Raw genomic sequence first — 25,651 nt, 5'->3', positions numbered from 1 at the left:
AGGATGAGTTCTGATGAGTACATTGAGGGAACTGTGGTTCCCTAGCATTATGTTATAGGTAAGCATCCAGCAGGGACTGTGAAGAGAGCACACTGATGCTATGAGTGTCCTTTTATTGACAGTGCCAGAGCTTTCTTCCATTGGCTCTGCATTTAAGTCATCAATTGTGAACATGAGGTGTCAACTAGGAACAATTCTTTCATTCATTTCTTGGATTCTTTAATTTCATTGCACACTTTGGTGGAGAGGTGTTGGATAAAAAGTGAATTCTTTCTCATACGTTGAGGGATATATCACTTTTGGGAATTTGTTTTTGTGGGGCAGCTTGGGTTTGTGAGACCTGTTGAAGTTAAATAACCTTCTGACTAATCCTTGCAAGAGGTGTATACCATTGCCAGAATGACTTGACTGGGCCCTGGGAAGACATGGCCAGCCAAGGCCTCGTCAACTGTCATGAAACTTGAAAGTTCATCAGAAGCCAAACAATGTGGGGGATGGAGTGAACAAGGGCATTTTGTAGGATGCCCCAGACACACGTGTAATAGTGCAAGTGCTGATGCAGGCTGGAACACTGCTAGGGCAAGTGCTGTGGGTGAGAACCAATTGTGATGTCCCTGACTGGTGGATAGTGATGTTTGCAAGTGATGGATTGTGACTGTGTGGTCATCGCTGTTTATCTGGGCAAGGTGTCACACAGTCAGCTTGTGCCTGTGTCCCAGCTGAGCTTTTATGTGAAGTCTGGAGTGAGGAGCGAAGGTTGCCTTGGTTGTGCTCTTGGTCTGTGCTGCGTTGTACTGTGGGAGTTGCTGGAGCAGCTCTCAGGGCCCTTCCCCAGAGCCAGCAGAGCTTCTCCCACAGCCCTGCCTGGTTCAGGCAGCCAGGGCACCCGGGAAGTGATCTTGGAAGAGCAGAGGTGAGCGCTGTGGGGACACATCCCCCTGGTCAGCTGTAAGGATTTCTTCCTTGAGGGACCTGGACAATTCTTCCACCACTCCCCAGCTCAGCCCATGACCTTGTCCTTTCCTCCCTTTCTAGCGTGACACCAGCTGCTGCAGCACCAGTGGGAGGGAGCAGCTTGTGATCCCACCTCTGCCCAACCCTTCAGAGCCCAGGGGGAGCATGGCCACAGCGCTGGATAAGCGTTGCCCAATCTGTCTAGACACGTGGAGTAATGCTGGCTATGTACTGCCGTGTCTCCACCAATTTTGTTTTGAATGCATCCAGCGCTGGGCGGAGAGGAAGCCCAAGTGCCCCCTTTGCAAGGGGAGAGTGACCTCCATTGTGCACTCAGTGCAGGCGGACAACGACTTTGAAGAACTGACCATCAGACCATCTGTGGAGGCCTTGGTCACTATCAACCATGGAAGAAGAGCTCCTGGAGGCCCAGCCACACACAGCCCCCCTCGCCCTGTAACATCCCGGCTACTGACTGTGGGGCTGGCGTCCAATGCTCCTCTGAGTGGCATCCACCCCCTTCTGTGGGCATCACTTTTCCGAGACTACCCAGCTTTGCTTCAGTCCCTGTTGCCCTGGCTGCACCGTGAACTTCAGCGGCTTCTTGATGTTGAGAATTTTGAAGAAGATGTGGTGGAGGACATCATTATGTCCAGCCTGGGCATCTTTGGGCTGCAAGAAGATGCTTTAGTCCAATGGCTGCAGTTCTACCTGCGAAGCCACACAGTAGCATTTGTTCACCAGCTCATTGAGTTCACTGTACGTCAATGTGGTTGGGAGGCACATTGTCTGCTGAGCCTAAATGACACTGATGCCATGGAGCTGGAAGACAGCCCTGAAACTTCCCCTGGGCCTTCTGCGTCCTTCGGAGAGTTTTCCACTCCTGCCCTGTCCTCCTCCAGAGCCAACACAGAGGAGCTCCCTAGATATTCCACTGCTGCTCCTCGTGGGGGTCTCAGCCACCCCTCTTCTGTCCCTTTTCCCATTCTTGGGGATGGAGTGGCCCGGGAAGAGCCAGAGGACGATGTGGCTGGTCATTCTGCTGGTCAACAGGGCAGAGGCCGCTCACACGGGGGGGACGACAAGCTCCCGGAAAGAAGGGCCTCTGCCTCCCACAACTCTCTGTTGCCCCCCAAGAGGACACTGCACCGGTGACACTGGGGCAGTGACCCAGGAGTGGGCAAACCAGGGCTGGGCCAGCTGCTGGGGCAAACACCAGCCCCCCAGGGGTACATGTAGGCTCTCATCAGTAGTATGAATCTAATTATCAGACACTGAATGAATAAAGGCAAGAAAACTGCAGGAAAAGTCTCTGCATTGCTACCAATGTCTTGATGTTGCTATCCCCACCACTGCTGCTTTCTTCTACCTTTCTACTGCTTTCTTGTATGCCTTATGGTTCTAAAGGTCAATGGGGTAGATGTGCTGGGAGAGGAGCATTGCTTTTGAATCTCTAGTGATGGAGATAACCACAGCCTCTCCAAGCAAAGTATGTCAGTTGCATGCTCAGTTAAGAAACGATTCCTCTTCAGACAGAATCTCTTGTGTTTCACCTTGTGCTCCTCGTATCTTGTCCTGGTGCTGGGCACCACTAAAAACAGCCACGTTCTCACATTAACTTAAGTATTCTGGTGGAGAGCCTCAACTCAGTCACCAAGACAGGAACCTGTTAAAAAATTACAATTCAAGAGAGTTTTTGACAAATTGTATGGGCAGCGCTGGAAGAAAACCAGTTTTACAGCCCACAGTTGCTGAGATTCCCAGAACTACATGAGTGCCACTGAATGCCTGCTTATCTTACGTCCAGTGTGTCCAAAACTGTTTTGGTGAGAAATACCATCTTTGGTGCTGAAAAAGGTCTTCCCCCAGTTCACTTACTTTTTTCATTCCCCACAAGTGGTACTCTCTCTTGAAACACAGGGACTGCAATGAGTTGCCATTTTCCCAGAGTCAGAGGACATGGAATGGCTGAGGTTGGAAGGGATCCCTGGAAACCATCTGGCCCAAACCTCTGCTCAAGCAGGCCACCTATAGCAGGTTACCCAGGACCACATCCAAACAGTTGTTGAATATCTCTAAGGAGGGAGGCTCCACCACCTCTCTGGGCAACCTGTATCAGTGCTCAGTCACCCACACAGCATAGAAGCACTCCCTGATGTTCAAGCAGAAGTTCCTACGTTCCAGTTTGCACTCGCTGCCTCTTGCCCTAGGCACCACTGAAAAGAGCGTGGCTCCATCCTCTTTGCACTCTCCCTGCAGCTGCTGATACACATTGAGGAGATTGCCCTCTGAGCATCCTCTTCTCCACGATGAGCAGGCCAAGCTCCCTCAGCCTCTTCTCATGGGAGAGGTGCTCCAGTCCCTTCACCACCTTTGTGGCCCTGTGCTTTGTCGCCTCTCCCCATTATGCTCATGTCTCTCTTGTACTGGGTAGCCCAGATGTGGACACAGCACTCCAGGTGTGGCCTCAGCAGTGCTGAGGAGAGGGGAAGGATCACCTCCCTCCACCTGCTAGCAATACCTTGCCTAACACAACTCAGGTTACCATTAGCCTTCTTTGTGGCAAGGGCACACTTCTGGCTCTTGTTCCACTTGGTGTGCACCAGGCCCCCTACAGCCTTCTCTTCTATGCAGCCTTGCAGCTGGGTCAACCCCAGCATGTACTAGTGCCTGGTGTTGCTCCTCCAAAGATGAAGAACTTGTTGAATTTCAAGAAGATCTGTGAGATCATTTCTCCAACCTGTCCATATCCCTCTGGATGGCAGCATGATCCTTTCATGTATCTGCCACTCCTCCCAGTTTTGTGTTGTCAGCAGATTTGCTGAGGGTACACACTGGCATATCATCCGCATCATCAATGAGGATATTTAATAAGAGCAGACCCCTCTTGACCCCTGGAATAGACCACTAGTTACTGGCCCTCAAAACAGACTTTGCACCACTTACCACTCTCTCATCCTGGTTCAGACAGTATTTGTTCCATCTCACTGTCTGCTCACTAGCACGTCTATAAGGATCTTGTGCCTCAGCATCAAAGGCCTTACTGAAGTATAGAAAGACAACGTGCACTGCTATCCCGAGAGCTACCTGGCCAGTCATTTCATTGCAGAGTTTTATCAAGTTGGTAAAGCACTACTTCCCCGTGGTGAAGTCATGCTGACTACTCCTGACAATTTTCTTCTCTATCATTTACCTGGAAATGGTTTCCAGGAGTAGCTATTCCACCGCCTTCCCAGGCATTGACATGAGGCTGACCAGCCTGGATTCCCTGGACAGTCCCTCCTGTCCTTCTTGAAGATAGGAATATCATTTGCCTTCTTCTAGTCTAAGGGCATTTCTCCCAGCCCCCATGATCAACCAAGGATTATCAAGGATATCCTTACGTCCAGTGTGTCCAAAACTGTTTTGGTGAGAAATACCATCTTTGGTGCTGAAAAAGGTCTTCCCCCAGTTCACGTACTTTTTTCATTCCCCACAAGTGGTACTCTCTCTTGAAACACAGGGACTGCAATGAGTTGCCATTTTCCCAGAGTCAGAGGACATGGAACGGCTGAGGTTGGAAGGGATCCCTGGAAACCATCTGGCCCAAACCTCTGCTCAAGCAGGCCACCTATAGCAGGTTACCGAGGACCACATCCGAACAGTTTTTGAATATCTCTAAGGAGAGAGGCTTCACCACCTCTCTGGACAACCTGTGTCAGTGCTCAGTCACCTGCTGCAGCGTGGAGATCTGCTCCATTTGGGACCCATGGGCTGCAGGGGGACAGCCTGCTTCGCCAGGGGCCTCTCCACAGGCCGCAGGGGAACTGCTGCTGCCTGCCTGGAGCACCTCCTGCCCTCCTGCTGCAATCACCTGGGGGGCTGCAGGGATATAGCTCTCTCACTTCTCACTCCTCTCTCCCAGCTGCTGTTGAACAGCAGTATTTTTTTTTTCCTTCCAAATGCTCTCCCAGAGGCCCAACCAACGTCAATCCCTGGCTTGGCTGTGGCCAGCGGTGGGTCCCTTTTGGAGCAGCTGGAGCTGGCTCTGGTCTGACATGGGGCAGCTGCTGGGCTCTGCTCACAGCAGCCACCCCTGCAGCCCCCCTGCTATCAAATCCTTGCCACATACACTGAACACAATCCCCCTGAATCATTCTGAACAGTGCATCTGGCACCTCATTCCCTGGTCAGACTATACTTTTCAGCTTCAAAAACTATGTTTTCCTCAGTAAAATGCCTGAGAACTTGCTAAACTGCCAGCAAAACCAAAAAAGAAATATTTTCTGAGGATGATGCTGAGGGTGTTTTTACCCAGCATAGATCAGAAACCTAGGGCTTGTGACTAAAGCTATCCCATTCCCATTATTAAATCTGAACCTTGTGCATAATTACCTACTGAGCACTTCTTTGCAGTGAAACAGAAGGTGCAGCCACATGATTAAATGGTATCACTTACCTTTTTTTGATACCGTTAAAGAGGGATGAAGTATTTGTTCATTTTCGTATGTCAGACAAAAAAGAAAAAAAGAAAAAAAGAAAAAAAAAGAAAAAAGGAGAAAAAAAGAGAAAAAAGAAAAAAGAAAAAAAAGAAGAAAAAAAAAAAAAGAAAAAAGTCACTGCACTGAGTTTAAGGACTGTAGGCCTAAAATTGTTACACTTATATTTGGTCACTCGTATTTGACTGAGGTTCGCTGTTGCTTTTGTAATATATTAAGGGGATCATTTAATATTTCCACAAGCCTGAGGCATAGCATATAAATAGATTCGTAATGTCCAAGCCCTTTTTTAAAATGGAAACATAATTGTTGATCAAGAACATTAGGTCATTTAATAACAATGTTCACCTTATGGACTTTATCAGTACAACTTTATGCAATTTACTTCTTTTATTAATAAGATGACTGTTTGAAAATAAAATAGGTAAATCTTTATTATAAAGTCCACAGTTAAAATAGTGCTGAGGAAATATGAAGTTGTATTTCCTAGATTTGCAGAAAAAGGCTGGAAATTACAACTATAATTTTAAAATAATGAATTGCATCCAGTTGAACTTAAAGCATTAGACCTTTATGATACGAATAAATCAGATCTAGGAGAAACGGTAATCATAACAGAAGACAAAATATTTCTCCCCCAACAGTTTATATCTCTTTAACCTCATAGTAGTAACAATAATAGTAGCAGTAAAAACAGATACTTCAAACAATGAATATATATATATATTTTTAATGCATAACTAGAACTGAAATAATGTTAGTGCTCTGAAGACCACTTGTTGTTTAGGTTTGGAAGAGAGGTAGGCACAAAGTTCAGAAAGATCAAGGATAGTGAAAGTTTTTTCACTGTACGTTGTCATCACTCAGTCTGGAACCTCATACCACTGCTATTGCAGTGCTTCTGAATTATTCAAGCAAATCCAGTGAAAATGAGATAAACCATATTGTGCACCTTTCTGTGTTGTTCTCCCCTCATATCCCATCAAGTTTAACGATTGTAATACTTGCTAATAACATCCCATGTTGCAAAAATACGCTATTCCATAATGTTTGCAAGGACATTAAATCATGTGTGTAGGATTTCAGGTGAGAGTTATATACAGTTCCTGGGCTGAAGTGGAGTCTCAAGCTGTGGCAGAAGGGGGTTTAACCCTCCAGTAGTTCACATGAAGAAGTTATCTCTTCATAACTCCTATGTGATACTCTAGAAAGATAAAACTTTCAAATTGGCTCAACCTGAGTAGTTCATTCAGGCACTTCGTAAAACATACAAAAGCAGATCCAAGATAATAAACCAGGGAGAGTACAGTTTACCAGACTCAAAAGAATGGAAAGTCTGTTTACTCACAATCCTGTTTGTGGCGGAGAGTTTCCTATATGATTTTTCTCTATGGAGACTTCTTTCCCTGTCTTGGTCTTAGTGCAGGCTGAGATGTAAAAGAAATTTTTCCAGCCTGAGGTGTATTAGGGACTTTAGGCAAATTTACTTTAGAGGTTATGAGAGGAGGCTGAAAGAATTTTAGTGGATAAAATAGGCTAATGAGCACATGAAAGGAAGCCAAAAGGATTTCAGTAGATAAGATAGGCTAATGGGCATGTGAAAGGAAGCCAAAAGAATTTTAGTAAATAAGACAGGTAAGGGACATGTACTATATCTTCCGCTACTTATTCTGCAAAGAAACTGAGGCAGGAAATTCTGGGATTCCTCACGATTAACAGTTCCTGACAGAAAACAGGAAACACATTTCAAGAACCAACTGAAACCGAATCTGCAGTTTAAGCAGAAGCTGAGAAGCTTACGAGTCTGCGCTGAGACAAGAGGTCAACCAGCAGTGACGAGGAAGATCCACTAATCTTCATCTCCACGACCCCTGGCAACCACTACCAGAAAACACTGCGCAAGCGTGGACAGGAGGAATCTATGAGAATGACTCCCTGAACTAATTTTAATACAAAGCGGAGATAGGTCATGCATATGTATAGGCGTCTCGAGAAACTTCATGCATATGTAACTCTTCACCACATACAACCAAGGCAAGTGCCGCGTTGGGGTGCGCACGACTTTGGTGGGACTACTCCTCGTGCTGCCCAGCGCTGAATAAACATACCTACTTTACAATTTCACTGATTGTGGAGTTTGCTTTCTGCACGTCAGTTAAAAAGAGAAGTGCTTGGTTAAATGCTGATCTCACTCTTGCTCTCTTTTTTTTTTTTTTTTTCTGCACACCTTCAATTTTCCCCTGTATTAAAACCAATTGAACTAACAAAAAAAGAAACTTTGAGAAAATTCATCAAACATAATCTCACCTTGAAAATATCACCTACTAGTATTCTTAAAATTCAGACAAGTGGAAAAAAGCACAATCCCACTATCTACAAATTATAGCTCCTCTCTGTTATTTCCATTACTTCAGTCTTGTGAGACAAGAACCTCAGCACTGTAGCTCCAGATAAGGCTTAAAAGTAAGATATATCCCTGGTTACAGAAGGTTTACTGTAGGAAGTCAGCATCCTACCAAATTTGTAGTGAACACTTTTTCACAGAAAAATGTGCAGCAGTATACTAAACAAATTGAATAAACCGTGGGAAACTACTCCTCCCATGCTCCAAAGGCTCGTTCTGTACTTCTTGCAGTGATAAGTGAATTTGTTTAGGATTCCTCATCCTAAGGAATGGTAATACCTTCTCACAGACCATTGTTTGTCCTTTACTGGCTGCAAAGTGTGTGCAAATTTCAGAAAATGTTGCCTAATTAGTTGATGTGTTCGTGAAACCCATGCTGGTTTTCTTGCCCTAATAAGCAAATCATACAGATAGAGAAAATGTCATTTGAGACATACATTAATTAAAGTGACTGAGATTGTCATGGTTTTTCTACTTCGTCAGGAGTTGAATTGATGACAGAAAAGAGACTTTACTCCTTCAGGATGTTTTGGAAATAATTTGATTTGTGGGGATAAGGCTAAACTGTTCACGAACAGAATATATTCCACTCTATCAAGAAGTTCATTTGGAAAAGGCATTATTCAGAGATTCTGTTGCTCCTTAGAAAGGAGGGGTTATAGTAACTTGATGTATTTTGTCGTGCTTCCACTGGCTGGAAGATGATCTGATGTTTCAAATCTGGGTTTAATTTAGATGAGGAAACTTGAAAACTTTTCAGGTAATTCAAATAAGTACCAGTCATCCAACTCTTAATTCAACACCACAAATTCCTGTTTAAAAAATCAACTCCTAAAATATTGCTTAAAGGAAATTGGAAAATTGGCCTGAGGGATGAGTTGTGAGTTGTTTTGTGCATACCTGGTATACCCTTACCTATTTTTTCCTTTTTCACCCCTGAAATTACCCCTGAGAGCTTAAAGGTTTCATTATTTTTTTTATTTTTTTTTTTTTTAAATCAAGCACTAACAATCCCAGAAGCTGTGATGTTAGCAAAACACAGCGGGGCTCACAGTAGAATCAAGAGAAGTGTCAGCACTGAACTTGTAAACGCAGCTGATACAATACAAAAGACTTGGGTAGCATATAGCTTCAAAGGAGAACAGTATACCAGAGTGTTACACCATGGTTGAGAAACAGCAGTAAAACCAAATTCGGATGAGCTTTGTACAGCAATGCTTTCTTTTTCAACAGAATTTGCTCAGTTAAGTATTTCTTGATTGATAAAAAGATTCAAAACACTTTAAAAGCAAACAAATTTTAGTAACATAAATAGATGCAGTTAGAGAAGAATTTTTTGATGCCTGTTAGTGAGGATGAGCATTGGTCTTAAAATGTTCCAATGCATTTGCAATATGCAATTCTGAAATCCTGGTGAAAATAAAATCCTTTATGGTATGCATAAACTGAAAGAGATGAGCATACAAACATGCACGTAGAGGGCATGACTCTTGAACTGAGTGAGTCTATGCTGAAACAAGCTTTTAAAGAAAGATATGTGGAGACACCTTTTTTCACAGAAAAGATTAAGAGCACAGAAAAAAACCTTCATTCCCGATCTCACTGAGAACTCAGTAAATTAGCATTCAACAGATTTTCTATTTCAATGCAATATTTTCATTTTAGTACTTCTGCTGTCATTATTCATTGCATCGCAGACCTTTGTGACTGTGGCCTGGAAAGCTGTACAGGAACTAGTTTAATTGGAAATATTGTGAAACCAAAAGATATTCTGGCACTCAAAGTATTTATATTTCAAACTAACTATCACAAGCAAGTGTTTAGTTTTAATAAAGCTGTTACTAAAGGTTATTTGCCAGCTGATAAAAATAACGTACTTTAGTGAACAGAAAGTAAAAGTGAGACTGCTCACATTATCTTTTATCTAGAAGTTACAGAGGAATAAATATTGTGGTTATTTTAACATGTTAAAACTTTATGGGCTTAATGTTTGCACTTGCAAATAAATGGACAATTATTAATCAATTAAACAGGCTTTGTAACAATGCTTACCAAGATTAAGTCATATGGTGACAGTACAGATGTAGCACAGATAGATGAAATAGGTCCAACAGAAAACAGATTGAAAGTTGCCAAACATTTTTTTTTCCCCAGTGCATTTCAGTAGTGGTAAAATGAATAAATGAACTTGAAAAGTTTGGAGGTTTTTGCTATGGTTTGTGTAGATTGGTCCTAATAAAATAAGGACACAAAAAAAGGACACTGATAATACTCCCTATCACAAAAGGACACGGGACAAAAGGACACTGACAATACTCCCTAAGCTGCTGTCTCCACTGACAGGGAGATGTGAAGTAGACAGCCCTCACAATCTGCAAATTTAAACAATTAACAAAATGTAATAGTTAGCATAAAGATTATTTTACAGTAATGGGACAATCTACGAGAATGGTGACTGGAATTGCAACACAGAACAACAACAACAACAACAAAAGAAACAAAAATAATCCACCTCGCTCCCCCAAAAAAACTCTTAATCCTCCAGAAAAATCCCAAACCTCTCTCCCTTTTCTCATTGTCTCAGTAATGAAGAAAGGGGAGCTGGCTGCTCAGTTCCAGAAGCATCCTGACATGTTTGGAGGTTCTCCAAGAACTATATGCACCTTCTTCACAGCACCCAAATGTATTGTATGCCTAATATTCTGTGCAAATTTTTGATAGGAGTTAAGGGTGCACCAGTGACCTCAACATTTTGACCCCTCTTTTCTCCACACATCTAGCCACAGGACTTACTTTATGGTATATGCACCACAGCTGGACTCACAATCCTCATCAAAACAGAGATGACCCTCGAGGCAGCAAGCTGCAAATGCATGTGTACAAACAGAGAAGCACCTTTTGCCAAATCCATCAACATATTAGTGTGAAAAAATGGAATACAACGAGGTGTCAGAGCATTTACATTTCATTCACAGCACTAGCAGTCATGCTGTAAAAATGTTACCACCTAAGTGGTCCTGGAATGAATGGCATTATAAAGGTTTACTAGGAGAGTGAAGCAAAGCTAGAAAGCTTTCTGAGCATATTCTGCAGATAAAGATGTTATCTTTTGGATACGAAGCCATATTTCTCACCTCAGAAGCACTTGGAGATCTGTGGGATGACCTGCCAGCAGTCCTACAGAAAATCTTTATTTAGAGAGACAGAAACATAAGCCTCCTGTCTGCTGCAGGAGATGGACTGTTATGTGCATGTGAACAAATACACACTTGTCACACAGCACAGCAGGTAAACAAATGGGCACCACCTGCCTTAAGGAAAAGCCCCAAATCTGTACATTATTTTCAGTGAGGCATAATTTTTGGTGACTCCTAAAAATCTGTCTTTGAAAAGGGGTTAGCAAAGAAGGAGGTCCACAGACTCAGTCCATCATTTCCAGTGCTACAGCTGAGCTGTTTACAACTGAGGGTTAGAAACCATGAAAGAGCTTAACCGGTCTGTCTTTCCCTAGAGAGAAACCTCCCCACCACCATAACTGCAGGGCTCAGACATTGCTTTCAGAGGTCACAGCTGCACACACAGCACACATTACTCCCATAGACTGTGTTCCCAGCCTGTGGATTCAGGAATCCCCTACATGATTTATGATCCTAATCTATTTCTTTTGTCTGATGTTGTTAAAATAATGATGCATCTCCCTGTTGGCATTTTCATTCCCAGAGATTACATCACAAAAGATATCATTACGGTCTTAAGTAATATACAAGTTTAAGAATCAAAGAAGAACATCCCAAACACATAAAAACAGACAAAGACAGGGAGACTGGATTTCTTATTTAATTTAAAACACAAGTATTTTTACAGCGTAAATGAGTATTGAGGGTTATCCTGTGAAAGGCAATGTTTTGTGGGCTGGAATATATCTTCCTAACACAGAGATTGATTTAATCAGCTGAATGAATAAAAAAATAAAATAAAATAAAATATAAAAAAATGAAAGTGAGAAAGAAACTTGCACATGCTTTGCCAGGTGCAGTGTCTCCAGTAGCCAACAACTACCATTGGAGAGCTGCTAAATCCTTGGTCCTCTTTTGAGAAGGCCTGGAGCTGGAATGACAAGGATGGTGTCTGGGGTTGTTCCTGGGACCTGGGGGTCTGGATCCTTGTCTTTCAGCCTGCCCCAGAAAGCACCAGGCTATTTTTTGCAGGCAGAATCTCATGGTGGTGCACCCTCCTTGGTGCAGAGGGGTGGGCGCCTCTGTCCCACTCCCATCCCTCGCTGTACCTGGGTCTATGGCATTCAGCACCCCTTGCAGTGGGAGAAATTGAGGTAGTGACTCTCAAGCCTGTCACAGCCTTTCCAAATATCAGAGCTGTAGTCTCTGGAGGTGTCAGCACTATTTTTGCTTTCCTCTTAGCTTGGTACCACCTGGATCAGTAGAGTAGGATTTGTTCCTTTGGATGAAGCAGCAGACGGCAGCTATTTGGGCTTGGAAAAAAAATCAGTGCTGAGGAGTAGGTGCCATTTGCTATAATACAGGCTCAGCTTCCTCTCATATGGCTACCAGAGTGACTATACTTGCAGGGTTTTGTTGGTGGAGCAGAGGAAATCAGTGGAGACCATGACTGCAGTCTTTTCCACAGTCTCCTCCATGCAGCAGGCTGCATGAGGTCTCTCTGCTGGTGGCTGGATCAGTGCAGCAGAGAGATGCCAAGAGTGATGACCCTGGCAGCAGCTTTCCAAATTGCTGAGGAATTTAATTAGAAGAGTAAGATATAGAAGTAATTTTTCTTCCCTATTGCTACCGATGCTTATGCATATCAGCTCCTACAAAGGGGAAAGTCAGTTTGTTCAGGCTCTTATCTTTCCTTTACTTCAGGGACCTTCTGGTTTTGAGAAGGCTACTCCGTGCAGGACTGTGGCAGAGGAAAACATGCATATAGGTAGACCTGATAAAATTCATTTTTAAAATCATATTTTGCTTTCCCCATTCAGATATCAAACAACCAACTGAATGGATAATAAAGGCTAGTCAGATGTCTGTTAAATCAACAACATCTGGTCAACATAATAAAAAAGAAGCAAAAGTTTCTCTCTTTCCAGCTAAGGTGCTTTGTACGGCAGCTGGCATTTCTAGGAAGGATCCAGGAATGTGTGATAAAAATCCTAGAGCGTATGAACTCAAGGATTGTTTGTAGCAAACACGTTTCCTTTGATGCTGATGTTTTCAGAAGAAAAGGTTCTAGCACTTGATGGAGCCAGATAATTATGTTTGGTTCTCTGCCTCCAAATGAGTGGGAGGTATATTTGTGTGACATGGTAACAAGTGAAAGCAAAGATATATTTTTGTAACACCCATAGCCTACTTCCAATTGATTCATACATCACATGCTTCTCCCTTTGAAAAGCAGCTACAAGAAACTCGCCATCTTAAAAAAGGAAATAGAAATAACTACAGAAGAGAAGAACAGCAGGGAGGAATTACTTCTCTCTTCTTTCTGTGACCTGCCTGCTTGAAGAAGTAAATATTACATATTACCATACCATTTGTATTTGCCTCTGCTCTAGTCTGGTACAAAGAAATGTCACAAAATGCTTTCAGAGGAATTCACTGAAACAACAGCACTTAGCCACATACTCTGTGAGTTCTGAAATCTGCAAAACCTATTTTGGAGGAGAGTACTGTTATGTCCTGTGACTGTAGCTTGGATCTCAGATCTCATCTTTGAAAACAGACAAAGTTTCCAAATGCATGATAGGCTCTTCATTTGAAAGCTGCAGGCCCATTCTGGGGAGAATCAAACAAGCTGCATTGTGATAAGACTCAACAACAGGTTGTCCCTTTATTTCAAGTGTTTCTGAGACCGTAGTGTAAGAGCAGAAAACATAAAGTCATCCTGCCATTGTTTATAGAACATGTACATTGTTTGTAAAAAGATGTCAGTCACATTAGATAGGCCCTCTGAATTAGTCCATTATGTGACAGCCTAAACCAAATACAGGATGAGAAATTTGTGTGGAAGTAGCATTCCAGCCCAGAAATTTTTGAAGCTGTTAAACAGGCTGAATTATTACAGGTAAAAGAAGCACCTCCATCCTGCACTCACAACCTGCCAATAGACCATGTTCTGCCCTTTATTTCCCTCTCCTTGCACTTGAGTGCTGAGAGAGAGCTTACCAGCCCTCACATAAAGCTTGTCCTTACTTTGTCTTCTCAGATTGCAGTTTTTACAACCAACAGGCAACCATGACTCTCTTCATGCACAATTATGTTTGAGTGTAGACAGTACGCAACTCAGAATAAAACTGGAACCCCTAGAACACTGATTTCTTGTGCCAGAAAAGAGGCTAAATTATGAGCCATGACACTTAAAATGATTAGATGACAAATGCTGCAGGCCTGCTGAAGAGAATGGAGTATCAGTACACCTTCATCAATCAAAGTTAAACTGTTCTAAATCAACTACCTTAGAGAATAATGTACTCTGCTTTCACTTATCTTAGTTGAAGGAATCCATTAGCCTGTAAAATCTGTGTTCTTCTTGGTTTGAGAGCTGGGCTGTCTTTGGCATCATTCACTTTCCAGCTTTTTGCTAAAATAAAGGACAAGGTCATGACATAAGGGATCTATATTAATTATGAAATAATGGGCATGGAGAAAGTGCAGCATGGAATGGGATTGTACAGGGCATGTGGTAGGATGCCATAAAATATTCAAGATGAAAAAAGAGATTTCATAGTCATTGAAAAGGTACCCATACAAATCAACAGGGATCAAGAATCTTTTCTATAAATCATTTCATGAGTCAAATAAAAAATACTTCAAGAAAAGGCTAAGGATTATTTTTCTGTTGTTTAAACCTTGTATAGAAGTTGTATTACTCCTACAAATTGCAGATCTGGTCACCAGCTGATGACCGTTATCATTTTTAAACAGGACACATCTGTTCTTAGACTTTAATTTACTTGTTAAAGCATTTTTCATTATTTTGCTGTTGAGACAGAAAATTTTCACTAAAACTTATCAAAAATATAATTAGAAAAAAGTAAGCTGCCACTGAATATCTTAGCAGCAAGGAATGACAGTTCCTATAGTTTTCATGCAATTTAACCACAATAATTTGTGGTTACTCTGTCTTTATTATCCACCCTGTGCATTGCACTAGATCTCCTAGGATGGTAGGTTAACTTCAGTCATTGTGCAAGAACAATTAAATTACTGTCTATTTGGCAGAAGAACAATTAAAACCATAGTTTTGTTTTAATTTTGCTTATGGAAAATTATGAGAACACTTGACTCAGCATGAAGTCTGTATCAGCACTATAGGTATTTCTTGAACAGGCAAAGTGAGCTTATATTTTCAACATTTTTTTTTTTGAATAAAATTTGTTCATGATAGAAAGCTAGAAAACTCTTAAAAGCAGATGTGCCATCTTATACAATCACATTATTAGCCATACCCCAATTTAATCCATTGTTTTCTTTCATTCTACACTTCCCTAGTAACTGTCCTCTTCGGTGTTCAGATCCCCCCTTCCAAAAGCTTCCACCTTGTCTTTCATGAAAGGAAAGGACTTCAGGTGCTTATCATAACTCACACTTTATGACGTTTGTTTTAGTAATATGATTTACACGCTGTTTACTTTTCTTTTTCTTGCTTTAAGGTGACATAAAATTCATTAAATATTAATGTAAATCAGCAAGGAATCACAGAACACAAAAAGCATTGCGAGCTATTCTGTTGAAAGGAGCAGAAGTAAACAGAAACAACTAGCATGAGTTAGCAACAGCTCTTGAACCTTTCCACTTAAAAAAGCTTTGTAAAAGGCAGGTTAGAATTCCTAACAAATTGGTGGACTATAGAAGTGTAAAGCACAATAACCAACGTGGGCTGTGTTTAGTGATGACAGTCTGACTTGTAAGGAAATGACAATCACACTGGCATCTCAGTTGAAGACTCAGGCCAGAACATTTCCAGTACCATCATCTGTGGACGTACTTATGGGAGATAACATGCTGTGTGAGGCTGGATGTGTGTGCTGGACACAACTAGGAATTTTATTCTCCAGAGTGTCTTTGCCACCCCACAGCAGTGTGAGGTAACGTGGCTGAAAGGTGTGTGCAAAGTTAATGCAGAGAAGGAAGACTGACTTGTTGGCTTTTTACTTTTCTCCCTTAAAGGGAGGGATTTTAGAAGAGACTGAGGAAGAAGGTAGTCTGTTGAAGATAGCTTGCTTCTTTTATTATTTTATCTATTCTCTCCAAATAGTCAAAATAAGTAAACACTTGCATATAATTAATACACTTGTAAGCCATGTTACCTTTCACTCGTGTATTAATTATGTTAATTATCAGCAGAAATTGCTTCTGTTTGTGATCCAGTTTACCGGTTTCATGGATACAGTATCTTAGCCAATACTCTTTTGACTCATTCCTCTCATTTTGTAAATAGATTAAATTAAACTCCTGTCATCGTATTGGGTTTTAAGCCGATGGCCTGCCCTTCACTCTTCAGCATCCCTTGCACTGGCTGATGTTAGAAATATACTTGCCAATCTGCCAGAATATTGCAAAGGTTTGAAGCCAAAACTGAAAACAAAGAAATCATGTGTTAGCATATTGGACTGACACGATATTAATTTTATATTTCAACTAGAATGTTCATTTTTACATTTTACTTTGAAACCAATGACGATGAAGAACAAAAATATGCATGTACAGCAAACTGATAAGGCCAATTAGAGAGAAAAGGCATGGAAAGATAATAAGGAAAGCAGCAGAGACAAATCTGATGATTAAAATCATTCAAAAATGTCCATGCATTTGTACCCTTTCAAAAAGAAAGGTTGTAGCTCACTAACTATGGGCTCCGAGGGACACATTTGCTCCATCACTGGTACAACATGTCCTCTTCTGCTAGCATCAGTTTTATGATATTCTCAGTTCAGAGTGACATTTTTTCTTTTATTTCTTTCTTCAGTTCATAGAAAGTTTAGGACAAATGCCTAGGATCACTAGGAAACACAGGAGCCTTATCAGACACACCATGCATGTTACATAAACAGTCACTGAAATGAATTTACAGCCTGAATAGTTTTCAAGTAAATGTGTTTGTGTGAAATACGGTCCATGTTACCAAGAGAAAGACATGCACAAAATTGTCATTGTCTGAAGATTCCTTTTTTAAGAAGGGTATAGCTGTAAAGGGAAAAGTACAGTGAACTTGATCAAGTTAGTCAATAACTACATCAACAGATTTGAGGGATTTCCACACATCAAGTTGTGCAAGCTCTGTCCATTGCTGATTATTGCAAATCAGTGTGGTGCCCAAGGCTTTATATTGTTGATTGAATGCTCAACAAAATTCATTATTAGATCTGAGGGCTATTAGCCAGTCTCAAAAAATCAAACATCAAAGACTCCAGGACGGGAAGACTTAAGGCATCACTTACGCTGACATGTTCCTCCGTTAGTAGGATCGCTGTAGTAGCCAGAGAAGCAAGTTTCACAGTGCTTGCCAGTTGTCAGATTTTCACACTTCTCACAGATGCTTTCATTTACACACTTACTGTGCCCATTGCACTGGCAGGCTGAAGAAAAAAGAGAAGGATGAGTATTTGTGCTTAGATACAGCATGTCACATAGCACCTCTGTGCTCCAGAGAGGCTGACTGAAACCACTTCACACAACTTCCAAAGAGGCTCTTGCAGTCTTGCTACAGATACGTGAAATCAAAGAGAAGCGTGTACAGAAACCTGAAATTTAAAGCAACACACAGTAAACTGAACTCCAAACAACTACGTGAATATTGGACAGACTGGTCTAGAAACAGCAGGTGGGATAGATATACAAGGAGAAACAGGAAGGAGAGGTTTTAGCAGCAGTTGAGTAATTTTAATTCTATATATTTAGTGTCAAATATTTTATTTCAGCATCTCCCTAAGCATTACTAGGAGCTATTCAGCTTTCAGGGAAAGAACAGTCTTTTCTTTTTAAGAACCCCAAAAGCAAGTAAGTAAATAAAAGTTAAAAATCTCAATTAAGGTTTGAAGAAAGAAAAAATCTCACTAGAATAATGCATGGATTAGGGAAAAAAACACAGCTAAATCTTCACAAAGCAAATCTCTAGAGCTTACTTTACCTTACAACTCCTTGCATCTCAAAACATGTTATTTCTCATGTCTTCCAAGCTCTTTTTCTGCCCCATGTGGGAACACAAACATCACTAACATCTTACGAAGTCGCTCACCTTGCATTTAACTTTTGCCACCACTGAAACGTTTGACCAGTTAAAACTTACTCACTTACCTGGACACTGAATAAAGGACCAATTGTACTTGTTCTCCGCAAGACACATGCTGACATTAAGGACAGGCTCCAAGCTGTGTTTCCTTGTGGCAGATGGCGTTGGCATCTTGACGGGCCCTCGATAGGAGCCTATACTTAGCCAGTATAACCAGTCTCATTAATGCCTTCCGTTCTTTTTAAAGGACAGCAGCAATGACTACAGTATAAAAACAAAACAAAAACAAACAAACAAACAACCAGCAATAACGGAAAAAGAAAAAAAGCAGCTAGAAACGGGCAAGTAATTACAGACACCAAATGCTACAGTGACACCAAGCGGTGAAATACTATAAGTTCAAAGTTTGTTATTGGCTTCACAATTCTCATCTCTTTCCTGTTTTGCCTTTCTTTGCTCCACCGTGCAATTCATTGCTATTATTGGTGTTAGAACATATTCCATAGCAACATATTGCCTTTTCTACAGTTTTACAGAAAACATTAACAAATCTCTGCGTGTCTCCCCCCGCCACTCCCCTCACGCCTTCCACCCCCAAAATCAAATTTCAGTGAAAGAAGAAAAGGTTTAAGGTTTTACTTTCCCAATAAGTACCCCACATAACAGACAAAGGTGACACAATTAACTGAGAATAAATTTCTCATTAAATTAAACTGCTGAGGAATTGTGGTTTGAGAAGTCTCTCCATCTGTCTCAAACAGTTTAGAGTTATGAATCATTTTGAGACAGACAGTAGAGCAAAGGTTCTTTATAATTTGCTGTAATCTTAGTTACACTGATTTTTTAAAGTATTTTTCTTTGCTGAGCCCTTCATTTGAACAGGTCCCCAAAGCCGACCAATTGCAATGTATATGCACATGAAATGACTTTCCACCTGTGTAATACCTAATGCTACTGTGTTCTTAGCTCTGTTTAGGTCTCTTTGAGTTACTACTGCTTCCTAGACATAATCTTTCTCACACAATTAGAACCAGTACCAAATTCAATATTTTCAATATTGCAAGATACAAATTACAAAAGTAAAAATTCAAGGGAAAAAAAAAAAAAAGAAAAAAGCTTTTGAAAAGATTTTGTTATTCCTTGGTACTCTTACCACATGCATAATATATTATTATGTGATACTACTATTTTTCTTGGTATTACTATTCTACCTCTAGAACAGTTTGCTCACATTTGTGATATATTTCTTCCTCAGCTTACATTATGGTAGTTGTGTCATGCACAATTTAACCTAATAAAAATAATTATGACTTGCATGATTTAAATGGGACTTATCCAGGAATTTATTCCAAATTAATAACAAGAGTGTGGCATGTATTTTAACTCTAAAAATACATTTAAAATGCAGACTTGATATTACTCAGACATTAATTCAGAAAAAACCATTAGTTTGCATGTGAGCAGAGTCAAACAAATACTTTAAAAGTGTAGGTGGTAATCTAAAAATGTCATGTCAATATTACTTGCACTGATTGTAAATTCCTTGGCATACTAGCACATTTAAATATCTGGAGAATATTGGAAGAATAGTGTTGCTTTATTAGTGCAAGGGGAGCAAAAGAACTACAAGTTCATTGACCCAGAATTACTAACCCAAAGGCTTTGGTTTATTAAACCGAGTCCTAGAAGACGTTGGTATATGTGTATACAAATCATTGTAGAAACTCTTGATTTATTTTATTGATGTGGAACATTTTTCAGTATGGAAACGGAGGGTTGAATATTTCTGCTGTCAGAGGAGTTTCCTTCTGGGAAATGTCCAGCCATTCTACAGAGACTGCAGGAAAAATAATGGAAAAGTGCACAGGTTCTGTCTTTGTTCTTTATTTTTAATGGGAAAATTGAATTCAAGTTTTGTGAAGTTCCTATTGCCTTTGTCTTATGGATGAAGGAAAACATGAATGACAGAAAGACAATACCTTTAAAAACTGCAAGTCTCATTACTAATCTTCACTTTCCTTGCCTGAGGAGCCATCTCATATTTCTTCCGAAAGCTAATAACATGTCAGACAGCAAGACAAAGGCCTGAGCTGCAGTTTATGAGGCTGACCTAACAGATATTGCAGATCCAGAAAGAATCATATTAGCATCCTATGTTATGGATGATTTCTATCATTCTCAGATAATTAAGACAAAAGTCAGGACAGTAAGAGGACTTTGCCTTCCCCTCCACCTTTCCCTTTCCCTCTCCTCTCCCCTCCCCTCCATGTCAAGTTGAGCATTTTAGCCTTAAAATTGCTAATAATGATGCTGATCACCTCACCATGCCATGTGTAACACAATTAGACAAAGTAGAGCTTGAGTCTTTGGAGTCTTACAACACTTAATTTTGGAGCTGAAGGTTTATACATATGGACCATATGCACTTTTAAGGCAAGAAATTCTGTAAAATATTTTTGAAAGTGTAAGAAATTAACAATACAGAGATTCAGTGTTGTGTCATTCTTGCAACGGCAAACCCTTTTTCTAAAGGGTCAGATTTTGTAGCTGGTTATGAAGGGCCAGGTAGGGAATCTTCCTTTCACGTGACATCGCAGAGTTATGACACTCTGTTTCTGCACCAGAGAGGAAGGAAAAAGCAACACTATTCCTTGTTCCTGAACATCTTGTCAGAACACAGACCTTGCCTGGGCTGCAGGTTGAAAAGTCATATTTTTTTTTTAGAATTCCTGTCATTATGTACCAGAATTAGTAGAGTTGTTGGATTAAGACAAGGATGTACCTTGCTAAATTAAGGTCTAAGGCGGCTGACAGAACATTCCCTGATGTTAGGCACTTGAGTTTTGAGGTTTAAATTAATGGAAAGTTATGAATATAAAAAGGAAACAGACAAACAAACACACCCACACACACAAAAAAAAAGAACACCAAAAAAACAAACTACCATGTTTTCATGGGCAATAGAACATGAAAAGTAAACTGCATTAATTTTGTAGGCTTAGCATACAAATTGCAGCAACCTCTGGATTTTTCCTCCTTTGTGCAGTCAGTAGGGTTCTTGACAATTTTATTACATGCTGACAAAGATTCTATCTCCCCCTACCTTTTTAAAATGTCTTGTAGATCTAGCATTACATTGCTGGTCTTCCATAGTTAAGTGAGAAAATTTTCCTCTCTATTTTGGCAACTATTGATTTGCAGCATATGACTGAATGTGGATATAGTTGTTTTTTATTAAGTGGAATCAGGTTGAATTGCATGAGTTTTTGTGCAAATAGGCAAAAAAAATCTAAAATCATTTAGGCTGGAATACTAACTTCTGCATCTCTGCTTGAGTCATGCTGTAGTAAATGCCAGCAGCACCCATTTACTAATTTTCAAACACAGAACCGTGGTTGCTCATTAGATAAGTTCACCTCTTATCAAGTGGATCTGAATTCCAAAAGCTGGAATTAATCAGGAATATCTGTTGCATACCTACATCAAATATTGAAAACGTTTTTACCCAAACTTACAAATATATGCATAGGCATAAATATGCATACATATACAAACACTCGCATGTATCCTTACATGCAGAAATAGACATATATGCAGAAAATGCATTTCTGATTGTGAAGGGGTTACAAAGCATGAAAATGCGGTGAAGCTACAGGTGAAGTGAGTTCCACACTTGCTCCCAATTGCTGGCAAGAGTAAATCTGACTGTCCTCTCTGACATCCATGGTTACAAGCTGTTCCTTGGCCCAGCATCAGAGACTGGGCAGAGCTGCATATTCCTCAGCTGTGCAGCAGGAGGCTTGGAGGCTCCACACTATCTGTCTCCAGGCTACAAGTGCCTTAACTCAGCTATGCTGGCAAAATTGCACATTGCCTGTGCTGGGCAGCTGCAGGGAGTGGCTGATGGGCACAGAAGTTAATGGATTAGAGAAGCTTTCCCAGCTTGAGGGGTACTTGTCCTCACCAGATCCCACAGAAAGCTTGGCATTCAAGAAATCAGTCAATTTCTGATTAGAAAATTAATATTATCTCAGTGCAAGCACTTGAGTAGATCTGACTGAGGTTTCTCTGTACTTTGAGAAGCTTTAATTAGACGCAGTATTAAAGTATCAGAGATTAAAACAAAAACCACTAGTCTTCACCCCTCTGCATGCACACTATATTTACATTTGCATTGATGTCTGTAGACGTGTCACAGATAGGTAAGAGTAACTGACTAGTTTGTTAAGCAGTGACAGACTTTTATTGTGCACTGAAATAAAAGTGCAAAGTAAAGTTGTTCATTAAAAGTTAAGAAACATTTAAAAGCTGCTTTGTATACTGCCAGATTGAATTTTAATTTTTTTTTTTGGATATTTTTCTTGGAAATCATATAAGTTTTAATCAGTTTTTAAAATTACTTTTTTTTTTCCTTTTTAGATAAAAAATTTGAATTTAGTATTGTGTAAGTTGCAATGACATCAGGTTATTTTGCTTTAAAATTCTAGTGAGAAGATTTATATGGAGTTGTAGAAGACGCTGTAATTGATACTTTTTTTTTTTTTTTTCCCCTCTACAGAAGTTCCCATCTAGTGTAGGAAAAACTGTATTTCACAGGTTACTGCAAATAATACTTTTTAATTTTCCTTCCAGGTCTAAGAGCTTATCTTGGAATATTAACATCATGAGGCAATCATAAACCCACTAAAGAAGCTTTCAGTTTTGTTAGTGATTACTAGTTGTCCTACATAAATCTCAAACACACCGACAAATCCATGATGTCTCCTGAGAGAGGGGAGATTTTGGATATTTTGTGTTTTATGAGCCCTTCTGTGGATATACCCAGTTACTCTTGAAATATCTGTAACTATATCATTAATAATTTCACAATAGCAGAGATCAGAAGGACTGTTCCTGAGACAAATCAAAACAAGTGCAAAATCCCTACATCTGTTACAGAGTCATATCAGACCATGAAAGCAGGCATCTTGCAATGAGTGGTAGCAAGGTGACACTATTGAATAACTGAGGACAAAAATACAGAAAATAGGTAAGACTGATTTTGCATATGCACACCTCTATATCATTGTATTGCTGCAGGAGCAGTTTCCAAAACTATGGAGTTAATCTGTGAAGGAACCCAGGGTCTTTCTCTGAAATAACACAGATATGAATGACGTGCACAATTTCAGTAGATCCAATTACTAAGGAAATGTGACATCAAGTAATATACTACAGTAAGGAGGACAAAAGAAAAGTGCAGAATGAAAGTCTGGTTACCTGCATATAAGGGCCAGTTTGTAGCCATTTGAAATCATCTTTTCTTGTCTGGAGGCAACAGCCATGACTGAACTCCCAGAAAAGTTAATTGCATCTTCTGAATCACATGGAATTTAACAAATAAAAGATTTGTTCAAGATGCACATCCATCATCTGAATATGGAATTTAGAGGAACATAATTTGTCATTATGTCAGCAAAAGGAAACATAAACATCTGTTATCAAAAACTGCCTGGTTAATTTAGTGGCTTATCTAGTGGTGAAGGCAGAGCTCAGAACAACCATTTTGAGAGTACCAGATGTTCTGGCAGGTTTGGGTACAACAGCTGTCATATGTGACAAAACATAAGACTGAATGAGCCAGAGACTTAGCAGCTCTTAGAAACAAGCAGAGGTCCAATAAATACACCTAACTCGACAGAAGAAAAGCTTATGCGTAGCAGTCAGTACAGAACAGTTAAGGCTTTTTCTGCAGACACTTAGTCTATGCAGTCAGATGCAGAAGGAGCTACCCACAAGAGCATGTTTTGATGAATATTTTTAGAAAGTCCCTGGAGGCCAAGAGTGGAGGAGCTTGTGCACATGCCAAGCTGCCCCAGACCTAAGTATTTTATGCAATGATTGGAAAAGACGACCTTTGCCTATAGAAATGAAATCAAGCTGCTGTACATCCACAGTCTGGTAATACGACATATACAAGGCAGTAAGATATTAGTCATCATATATACATTGTTTTAGATCGATCAGTATGACTGCAAGGAACAGGAAGAGGAGACAAAGAGTAGACTGTGCAAGTAGAACTGCTGCTCAACTCCTGTTCAGTAGAAACCCACTGAAAACGTACTTGCTAGCTTTGCTATTGTAATGTGAGGTAAAACACCAGACCTGTATAACAGAAAAGGGAAACAGTGCCACAACTGAGAAAGAAAAGTCTGGTATGGATACCTCTACATTTATATAGTTAAACTGGTTTTACAATGCAGGCTTTAATGCAGGCTCTCCATTATGAGAAATTCTGCTGCATAAAAGTATGTGTTAGAAATGTTTTGCAGCAATCACTGCACATAACATGGAAGCACTGCCAGCAGCAAAATGTTTGTGTACTTAAGTTTTCTTTGACAGAAAACAGAAAAAAAAAATATTACACAAGTACAGCTTCCCAAACTATTTTCAAATAGTGTCACCTGCAGCTTCTGTTTAAAATTGGAAATATATAAAGTATACAGATTCATGACAAATATACATATAGCATCCTCCATCATAGCTTAAAGAGCTATCCAACTAGTTAGAGTTATTAATGTAACAATGTAGTTTGGCTGTAAAACATCATCCATGTAATTGATTAGTGTGAAAATACTATTTTTTGATGCAGAACAGTTTATACTGTTTTTGTTGTCTGCAGCAGAAAAATTCAAGTGACATCTACTTTGCTACTTTCTGCAGAAAGGACAAGTCTCTAGGCACAAGTCAAATACAAGTGATCGAGTACAAGATGAGAATGGTTCTCACAGGATCGATCTACCAAGGAAATCTGTTCTAGAACAGTGCTGCCAAAACCATTTGAACGCTCAGAACCTGACAACATGGTGAATTTCAAAAACGTTTCACAGTATTAACAGGCTAAAGTTCACAAAGATGTGGGGCTGTGATGGTGTCTTAATGTAGAGGGGAAAGAAAAAGTAGAAGCTGAAAAAAGTAATGATGCAACATATAATCCTAGGGGAATTAAAGCTATTGTCAAAATATACTACCAATAACCTTACCTGTGTGTGGCAACACATTTGGAAACACAACATTTTATTTACAATAAGGTTAAGTAATGTACTGGATTTCTTAATATTATTAACAAATTTAATTTTGTCTAATAAATCCAATCCAATAAATATGAAAAAAATACACTTCTTACCAGCTGGGAAGCTGTAGTCATTTAGAATACAGCTGTCAGGACTGAGCCATCAGTCAGCCAAGGCAACAAGAGCCTTTCTAAGATGCCAGAATAGACTCTGCTTAAGTTGAGAAACATAATTTTTTACCTGCTTCTCATTTTGTTGAATTAATTCTCACAAAGTTTTCACAAAGCAAAATGTATGCTGTAAGTCTTTAGGAAAAAATACTACTTGTTTCAAAAGAAATATTGTCCCTTAAAAATATTGTATTATTTAAAAATCTATCAAACCATAATAGAAACTTTGAAATCTGGAAAAGGCTAAAATAGCAGTCTTTGGAAGAATTCATAACAAAAAAATTATTTGCACCCATTGGAGAGCAGATCTGAATGGGGCATCTGCAGGCCACTCAGCACAGATGGACG

General features: G+C 40.1%; 1 protein-coding gene across 3 annotated transcripts; it reads right to left on the bottom strand.

Annotated features, from left to right (window-relative positions):
• Window positions 1-10,858: 10,858 nt before the first annotated feature.
• Window positions 10,859-23,774, bottom strand: LOC125180543 (attractin-like). Of its 3 annotated transcripts, none has more exons than XM_066988279.1 (4): window positions 23,341-23,774; window positions 18,147-18,342; window positions 17,291-17,428; window positions 10,859-14,430 (listed from the first exon to the last, which is right to left on the bottom strand). In XM_066988279.1, exons 2-4 carry the CDS (start codon window positions 18,250-18,252, stop codon window positions 14,333-14,335), a joined length of 342 nt encoding a protein of 113 aa, XP_066844380.1. In that variant the 5' UTR covers window positions 18,253-18,342; window positions 23,341-23,774; the 3' UTR covers window positions 10,859-14,332. The 3 variants fall into 3 exon arrangements, with proteins under 3 accessions (XP_066844380.1, XP_066844381.1, XP_047907173.1); XM_048051216.2 differs by lacking the exon at window positions 10,859-14,430 and adding an exon at window positions 14,491-16,427 and having other exon boundaries at window positions 23,341-23,585; XM_066988280.1 differs by lacking the exon at window positions 23,341-23,774 and having other exon boundaries at window positions 18,147-19,099.
• Between the last annotated feature and the right edge of the window lie 1,877 nt (window positions 23,775-25,651).

The sequence above is a fragment of the Anser cygnoides genome, chromosome Z (genome assembly GCF_040182565.1).
Source record: "Anser cygnoides isolate HZ-2024a breed goose chromosome Z, Taihu_goose_T2T_genome, whole genome shotgun sequence".
In the NCBI taxonomy this organism is placed as follows: Eukaryota; Metazoa; Chordata; class Aves; order Anseriformes; family Anatidae; genus Anser; species Anser cygnoides.
This window is presented reverse-complemented; position numbering and strand designations above follow the sequence as displayed.

What these genes read in the sequence shown, in the direction of transcription:
- LOC125180543 (XM_066988279.1), bottom strand. Translation starts at nt 18,252, where the DNA reads ATGCCAACGCCATCTGCCACAAGGAAACACAGCTTGGAGCCTGTCCTT. An exon ending in GTCCTTTATTCAGTGTCCAG is followed by an intron (nt 17,429 to 18,146) that starts GTAAGTGAGTAA and finishes TTTTTTCTTCAG; the next exon opens with CCTGCCAGTGCAATGGGCAC. An exon ending in TAACGGAGGAACATGTCAGC is followed by an intron (nt 14,431 to 17,290) that starts GTAAGTGATGCC and finishes CCTTTATTTTAG; the next exon opens with CAAAAAGCTGGAAAGTGAAT.